At 36.9% G+C, this 8,534-nt stretch overlaps 1 protein-coding gene across 1 annotated transcript in view; it reads left to right on the top strand.

The window, feature by feature from the left end:
* The window catches only part of erap2 (endoplasmic reticulum aminopeptidase 2), a 9,363-nt gene extending 1,594 nt beyond the window's left edge, over positions 1-7,769 (top strand). The window contains exons 2-19 of the mRNA XM_060883222.1: positions 33-577; positions 672-810; positions 1,094-1,228; positions 1,349-1,469; positions 1,570-1,724; positions 2,334-2,447; positions 2,543-2,674; positions 3,132-3,263; positions 3,359-3,427; positions 3,527-3,702; positions 3,805-3,884; positions 3,976-4,159; positions 4,835-4,991; positions 5,371-5,555; positions 5,742-5,903; positions 6,033-6,173; positions 7,120-7,201; positions 7,296-7,769. Coding sequence (XP_060739205.1) covers positions 78-577; positions 672-810; positions 1,094-1,228; positions 1,349-1,469; positions 1,570-1,724; positions 2,334-2,447; positions 2,543-2,674; positions 3,132-3,263; positions 3,359-3,427; positions 3,527-3,702; positions 3,805-3,884; positions 3,976-4,159; positions 4,835-4,991; positions 5,371-5,555; positions 5,742-5,903; positions 6,033-6,173; positions 7,120-7,201; positions 7,296-7,442 — 2,811 coding nt within the window. The 5' untranslated portion in view covers positions 33-77 and the 3' untranslated portion in view covers positions 7,443-7,769. The remainder of the gene's footprint in view (positions 1-32; positions 578-671; positions 811-1,093; positions 1,229-1,348; positions 1,470-1,569; positions 1,725-2,333; positions 2,448-2,542; positions 2,675-3,131; positions 3,264-3,358; positions 3,428-3,526; positions 3,703-3,804; positions 3,885-3,975; positions 4,160-4,834; positions 4,992-5,370; positions 5,556-5,741; positions 5,904-6,032; positions 6,174-7,119; positions 7,202-7,295) is intronic.
* The last annotated feature ends 765 nt before the right edge of the window (positions 7,770-8,534 follow it).

Here is an 8,534-nt window from a genome sequence, read left to right as displayed (position 1 = left end):
CTTACTTTTTTCTTTTTTAACTCTTCTTTCAGGTTGAACTCGATGCAAGTACAATTATTTGAAATCAGTCATCCACTATGGATTTGTTACTTTTTGCCCTCACCTTATTGCCATTCCTCGGTACATGTCTGTCCTCTGAAAGCACCAACACTGCAGCTGAAAACATCCACGTAGCGACCAATGGCCTCCCGTTCCCATGGAGCAAACTGCGCCTTCCAAATTACATTATTCCCATTCATTACCATCTGCTCATCCATCCCAACTTCACCACTCTGAGGTTCAACGGTTCAGTCAAGATCGAAATTGACGTGAAGAACAACACAAACTGGGTGGTCCTGCACAGCAAGAACCTTGATATCATTACAGCTACTGTACTGGATGAGAGTGAGGCTCACTTGTCTGATAAAGTGCTTCCTGTTTTGGAGTATCCTTCTCACGAGCAGATTGCCATCTTTTCTCCTAAGATTCTATCTTCAGGAGAAAAGTACTTTCTTTATTTGGAATTTGGTGCAGCATTGGTTGATGGTTTCTATGGCTTTTACAGGAGTAGCTACAAAACCGAAGAAGGAGAAACAAGGTTTGTGTGCCAATGTAATGTCAGTCGGTATGAAAAATGCATTGCTTTATTGATTGTTTTTTGATTGCTTTCCATAATGCTTGATTACATCCAGGGTTTTGGCATCTACCCACTTTGAGCCGACCTCTGCACGAATGGCCTTTCCTTGTTTTGATGAGCCTATATTCAAAGCCAACTACTCTGTACGGATCAGAAGGGGAGCCTCACACATTGCGCTATCCAATATGCCCATAGTAAGATGTGATAAAAAAATAATAATAAAACGATGTTAATCATATGTTATGGCTTTCACTAGATCTCAACCCAGTTGAAATCCTTACATTAGAGCAAAGGTCTTGAGTCTTGTGGAACTGTGTATATATCCACTGTAGATGATGTGAGTTTCCTGATTGTCTAATAGAACCAGACATTTATCAAAACATTGATAAATGAATTTAGCATGCAATGTTTATAAAAATGATAACAGCTGCTTTAAAATTGGAATAATCTGGCTACAAGTGTGCTTTCTCTTTGCAGGAGCAGACAGTGAAATTTGATGGTGGTCTGTTTGAGGATCGGTTTGAAACAAGCGTACGGATGAGCACTTACCTCGTGGCCTTCATCGTCTGTGATTTTAAGTCTGTCAGAGGGCGAACTGCAACGGGGATTGATGTAAGTCATATAGGTTGACAGTCATTTATTAGTTTTGCCAACATTACTGTTTCATTCTGTGACATACCTCGGATTTACAAGGTATCGTTCATGTTAGTGCATTCATGTGTTTATTCTTAGGTTTCTGTTTATGCCGCACCACACAAATGGCACCAAACCCACTATGCTCTCGAAGCTGCTATAAAGATTTTGGAGTTTTACGAGACATACTTCAATATCTACTATCCGCTCCCCAAGCTTGGTAAATATTATGCTTTTCTATGATTTTATGTAAATTTAGCTTTTCTCTTTCTGTTAAATTTTATATGTACTGCATTTACGTTTCTGTTGTGTTCCTTCAGATTTGATAGCAATTCCAGATTTCCAGTCTGGAGCGATGGAAAACTGGGGTCTGACCACCTACAGAGAGACATCTCTCCTCTATGATCCAGAGGTTTCTTCTACCTCTGACAAGCTCTGGGTTACTTTGGTGATAGGACATGAGCTGGCTCATCAGGTTAGCATAGCATATGGGACACAGTTAAACTAAGGGTGCTAAAAGTAGGCCAGGAACAGGTTTAAATGTTTACAGGCTTCTGTTTAGCGTCTGTTCTCTTGATGTTCTTCCAAGATAAAGGTTTTGTATTATATTAGAGCTGTATGTGGTTCCGAATTTTTAAAATATATTTTTCCACGAGTCATTGCAGTCGATATGAAGGAACACTCTTTGTATGTACTGTATATTGTTTCTTCATTATTTCTGTATTAAGTCCTTAATCATTCTGCAGAAGTGGCCTTTTTGCCTCTTAGGACTGAGCTCAGATAGTGATTCCATTTCAATGTGTCAGCACAGTAATAAAAGTTAAATGCATTTCTGATTGTGTTTTTATTGAAGAGCAATGTAAGGGTAATGCAAGGAACATTATGCCTTTTAGTGTGGCCCTATTATCTCTGTTGCTTTTCTCTCTGGCTTGGACTCTTCTCCATTAGAGAGTATAAAACCTTCCTACAGTTATTGATGCAATATTTAGCATTTCTATGGCATAAGATTTACTAATTCATTATTTTATACTTACACTATATCTGTGATAATATAAATTGAATAATCTCAAGTCTCTGTTTATAGTGGTTTGGAAACCTGGTAACTATGGAGTGGTGGAATGATATATGGCTTAACGAGGGCTTTGCTCAATATATGGAGTTTGTTTCTGTCGAGGATACGTATCCACAACTGAAAGCGGTATGTTTTTATTTCCTTAAAACCTTTTTTTTAAAATATTATGCAACAAATTAAAATGTTTAATCAGGATATGTTCTTTTTAACCTGAATTTCAGGAGGATCACTTGTTGGACATCTGCTTTGTAGCAGTTGGTCGAGATTCACTCAACTCATCCAGAGCGATCTCATCATCTGCCGAGAACCCCACTCAAATAAAAGAGATGTTTGATGCAGTGTCTTATGACAAGGTGATTCTCTACCAGTAACAAAAACCTCTTTGAAACCCTTTCCTATGCATTAGGACTATAATCTATATAGGCATTCCCTTTAAACAATCAAACCAAAAAAAACACATATAAAGCAGATTTTATTTCAGTTGCTCAAACAGCCAGAGTAAATACATTCTCAAGCCTCATTTTACTATAAGATCTGTGAGTACCAATTTAGAAACACCACACAAAATTGTAGTTATTGATGTTGGTATCAGTCATGGCTTGCTTAAAAGAACTGAAAGCAAGCATTAAGAGTGAATATATATGTAAATTATATTTGGATATCCAGAGATGCATTTGATAGTGGAAACATATGTGGTTGTCATGATACAATCCAGATATAAGACAAAAAACAGCCAGGTGTAAACAGGTCAGCCAAAATTTGCCTTCTATTCATTAGATTGCATCGGCCCTGTTTGTGTTGAATGTTTAGGGGGCATGCATTCTACACATGCTGCGGCATTTTCTGACAGAGGATGTATTCCAGAGTGGCATAGTTCGGTACCTGAGGAAATTTCAATACAAGAATGCCAAAAATGAGGATCTGTGGGACAGCCTGGTCAATGTAAAGACTTTTTCCCCAATTTTTTAAGAATTATGGAATTCTGCATTCATAATCAGTTTCTAATTTTACGTTTTGTGTGTATCTCTGCTCTACAGACCTGCTCTGAAGAGGATTTTACATTAGGAGAATTCTGCTATAGTGACAAACAGGCTACCAAAAATGCAGTACGATTCATTTCACACTCAAGAGTCTTATATGGTTCCAATGTTTCAGCTTAATAATGTAAGAGTAGATCTGTTTCTATCTCATCGCTTGTTCTGTAGTATCTGTTTGCAGGTGAGCACATAGACCTGAAGAAGATGATGTATACATGGACTCTACAGAAGGGCATCCCTTTGGTGACGGTAAAGCGGCAGGGAACCAAACTGTACATTGAGCAGGAGAGGTTTATAAAGACAGTCCACCCCAGTGACCCACTGTGGCACTCAATGCAAGCTGGGTAATTACAGAAAATGTTCACATTTGATTTTCTTGATTTGAACTTTAAAGTCATAAATATTTTGTTTAGAAAGAATAATTCGTCATTCCTTCATCTAAACAGCTATCTATGGCACATTCCTTTGACCTACAAAACAAGCCACTCCAGTGAAGAAATGAGGCATATATTAGAGACCAAATCAGGTCTGAACTACTACAAGATAGTTCCTTTTACTCATAGAGTCAAGTAAAGAGGCAGTTAATGCATCTAATGAAATACTTATTCACTTGTCAGATATGCTGATCCTGGATCAGGAAGTGGACTGGGTGAAGTTTAACACAGACATGAATGGCTACTACATTATGCACTATGACGCACAGGGTTGGAGTGCACTAATCAACCTTTTGCAAGTAAACCACAGTGCTGTAAGCTTTAAGGACAGAGCCAACCTTATTCACAATGCCTTTCAACTGGTCACGTAAGCAATTAAAACAATATGATGACTAATGGTCTGTTAGAAGTCTTAAATGGAATGTAAATGCCTTTTGCTACCAGTTTACAAGCTATTAAAAAAACATTTCTATTAAGTAAGACAAAAAATTTTTTTTCCTGGTTTGAACAGTAGGTGTCGTAGTTAAGTAGTAAAAAAAACGGCTCTAGAAATTGGTCAGCTCTCAATCTTATAGTCTCTCCAAAATATTAGTTAACATAACCAACATACACACTGGCTAGATTAATATATTTTTTATTTAGTTTTTTTTTTTTTACCTAATAATCACCCAATTCCCTTAAAATAAATGAAAAAAAGTTTATAGTATATCAGTGGCAATCAGGCCTCATATTAGCCCTGTCACAATTATTACATTATTACCTGATCTCAATCAGGATCAGGATTATTTAAAATGATTAATTGTGATTAACTGTATGTTTTCTCTTTCATTTCCCTTTCCATGTAAATATAAGTAGTTTATTAACACAAGGCACTTTCATATGTTAATGTTTTTTTTTTTTAACTATTTGAAACTATATACACTGTATGGACAAAATTTCCATTTTTAAAGAAATGTTTAAACATCCCTGCATTATAAAGCAAATTGTTCTGTTTTCTTTTCTATATCCTATTTTTCCATATATTTTTTTTAAATCTCTCCAGGGCAGGGCGCTTGGCACTGAACCAGGCTTTGGATCTGATCACCTACTTAAAGTCTGAGACACACAACGTTCCCCTCCTCCAAGGCATCGGATATTTAGAATCATTTTACAAGATGATAGAGAAGAGAAATATAGCTGATGTCACTCAAAATCTCAAGGTATTCCAGCATCATGTGTCAGATCAATGTTTGTTAACCTATTATTTACACACAACTGCATCTGTGTTACTAGCAGTCCACACTGTCAGCTTGCGATCAGTGGTTCTGCCTCGACTTGAACTCAATTAACATAATGCGCCAGACGTCCCTCAACAAGACATTTCCAGGATTTTAGAGCTAATCTTATTTGCTACACCACGTTAGTCCTGTTCAGCTCAGTTAAAGAGGGATTTTTTTTAGAAGATTTCAGGCTATTTGTGTTTTTTATGTGAGATTGCAAAAAATCCTGCCTTAAGGCCTTTTTTTTCACAGATTGAATTGAAAAAAAAGATTGTGGGTAGAAAGTAATCCCTTGTGTGTGATTGCTTTTGTCCCACAGACCTACATCCTGCAGTATTTTAGAAGCGTGATAGACAAGCAAACCTGGAGTGACGAGGGTACGGTCTCAGATAGAAGGCTGCGCTCAGAGCTTCTGTCTCTAGCATGTGATCTTGGTTATTCTCCCTGCGTAGAAAAGGCCAAACATTTCTTCCAAAGCTGGATGAATTCTAATGGAACAACGAGGTCATTTAAAATACTGTAACATCCTCTTTTTTATTTTATTTTATTTAAAAGACTTTCTATTGATTTGTGCCAGATGATAATCGTGATACACGGATTTTGTAATTGGTCATAAATTCCATACTATTAGCACTATGTGCATCTGAGTTGATGGTGAATAGTTTACAGAGTGTGAATTGGTGTCTATAGCTTACCCACTGATGTGGCTGAGACCGTCTACACAGTTGGAGCCCAGGATAATGACGGTTGGCATTACCTGCTGGAAAAATATGTGCTTTCCATAAGTGCAGCAGAGAAAAGCAAAATCCTCTCAGCACTGACAAGCAACAAGGATCCCAATAAGCTGCAAAGGTGTTATTATTTATCCAGTTGCACTTCGTTTTAATAAGTTTACTGGATATTAATATTACTATATTTTGGATTGAACATTTGATTTGACATTATGCTTTAGATAATGGATACAACTGTATTTGATTTCAGACTGCTGGAGCTTGGAATGGAAGGATCAGTGATAAGAGCCCAGGATTTATCTACAGTAATATACACTGTGGCCAGAAATCCAGCAGGTCATTTCCTAGCTTGGGATTTTGTGAAGAGCAACTGGAATAAACTGGTAGAAAAGTAAGTTCAGTATATCTCAGAATATCAGTATATCGATAAGTGCAGTAAATATCAGTAAATACAGCACATGTCCGCTTATACAGGTACAAGAGTGAGAAATGATCTGAAATTTGTTTCCTCATCAACCTTTGTTTTTTATCCTTTGTGAAGTTAATAATGCCCCTTTTCCACCAATGCAGTTTGAGTGCTGGTTTAGAGCCAGAGCCTAATTTAAAAATAGGTTCTTTCTTTTTCGACACCCAAAGCACCGGCTTTGAACCAGGAAAAGTGGTTCTTAAGTAGCAAAACAACAAGAACCGCTTGCGTCAGGGGCTGGGGCAGGGTTACTGTGACCAACAAGACAAAAGAGAACGTCATTAGCACCATTTTTAAATCATTTTAAATCAGGATTCACTGCGTTTGGATGCCAATGTAGGTTTGCAAAACAATGAGCATTAACAGTAGAGCAACATTGCCATTGTTGATGTTGTGATTGTGTTTGCCACTGCTGTGCTAATGTTGCTGTATAACGTTGTATACAGTGACGTAAGACTTGGCTCTGTGATGGCTCTCTAGCCCATGGAAAGGCAAACCGGTTCTTAGAAGGCTCGTAAGTGGAACCAACTTTGAACCAGCACCCGGTTCTTTCTGGTGGAAAAGGGGGCATAAGATATAAACAACAGCCTGTCAGGGTACTGAAAAGTGACAAAGTCCTTAAGCACTTTCCTATGACAGAAAGATTCCTTATAACAATTATACAATTTTTAATGTGAAATAAAAACAGGTTATTAGGTTTTTATTATTTAGGTATCAAGCATTTGCCATGAAAACCGAAATTTGACTTGTGTGTTGAATTGTGTGTAGTGTAGAATTTCAAGAGAAACAGGTGGTTTCAGAGGGCAGCATGTCATAAGATAAGATGTCATAAGACGTCCAAACAAAGAATATATTCTTTCCTTTTTTGCAGATTTCAACTTGGATCGTTCTGTATCAGAAATATAATCATAGGTACAACCGGGCAGTTCTCATCTAAAGAAGAGCTTGCTGATGTGAGTTTCATTTTGTTTGTTTTAAAATAATTCAGCATTTTTATCACTGTTATGTGGAAACCCTTACAAAAACATGTATGCCTTGATTTTCCAGATCAAGGGATTCTTTGCTTCCATTCACGAACATTCGTCTCAGCTCCGTGTCACTCAGGTGGCTCTGGAGAACGTGGAGAAAAATATTCTGTGGCTGGAGAGGAATTTGGAAACTCTGAGGATGTGGCTTCAGATAAAACTCAATTAGAAACTTCACCTGCTGCACAAAATCATGCAGATGAATTAATGGACATTTTTACTCTTACATTTTTTTTTTATTAATAAAGAAAATATTTAAAATATGAATGCAGTATGTAAAGCTGTGATGAGAAAGTTTTACCTACATTAAGCATGTTTTGAGGTGTTTTGTATTTCAAGGTAAATGGATATACAGGGAAACAGAAATGTGTTGCCTGTGTGTTGATCAGTGTTATATTTTCTATAGATTTTCTAAAATGGATTGTTAACTATTGTGGCTTAAATATGGTTTGATGGTTTCTAATTTGTTTATAAAATTAAACATAATTCAATTGGGGCATGGTTTTGGATTCCTGAGTGGCTTGCTTTTGTTTTCTAATTTACGTATGACCCATTTAATGTCTACATCTCGTGTTTGTTACTTTAGTCTGAATGTGGAGCCAGACTAAAGACTAATGTTAGAAATGCACCATGAACGACACTTATTAATCGGTATCATGCGATCTCAGTGCAGCAATGCTTTAGTCCTTTAGTCTGTCTACATGTCCTTACACATTGCTCAAACAGATGAGGTTCCACAGCTTCAAATTTCATGCTAATGCCATCGTCCGCATTGTCATCTCATAGATGGCTAACAAGCCAACTTGCTTCCGTGACGCATTGCATTCTGGAGCTTCGAGTGCAATATTTGTTATCACCCTTATACTCTCCTCTACACTGGATTTCTCACTAATATGACATTGAATTTCACTGGAAAATATTGAGGGAGAAAAGAAGGCCTGACCATGACTTATATTTAAGTTGACATTTTTTAGCCTACTGAAAACCATTGTTACTGTTTTAAAACTTTCCTCCAAGATGTCAGAGTGACTGATATCTTTAAACAGGAATAACAAAAATACAAAACACATCAACACATACTAACACCGTAATTGCTAAGCATGTCACATGTTTCGAGATAAACATAAACAGATAGATAAACAAAGATAAAGAATCTATTTGATGTGCTCAGGGTGGAGTTTTTCTTTAAGATATATATGTCTATATTGTATCTCATTGTCTGCATTGTTTTCTTGTATAGTTTGTATAGTACAGTATTATT

This window comes from Tachysurus vachellii, chromosome 12, assembly GCF_030014155.1.
Source record: "Tachysurus vachellii isolate PV-2020 chromosome 12, HZAU_Pvac_v1, whole genome shotgun sequence".
Taxonomy (NCBI): domain Eukaryota; kingdom Metazoa; phylum Chordata; class Actinopteri; order Siluriformes; family Bagridae; genus Tachysurus; species Tachysurus vachellii.
This window is presented reverse-complemented; position numbering and strand designations above follow the sequence as displayed.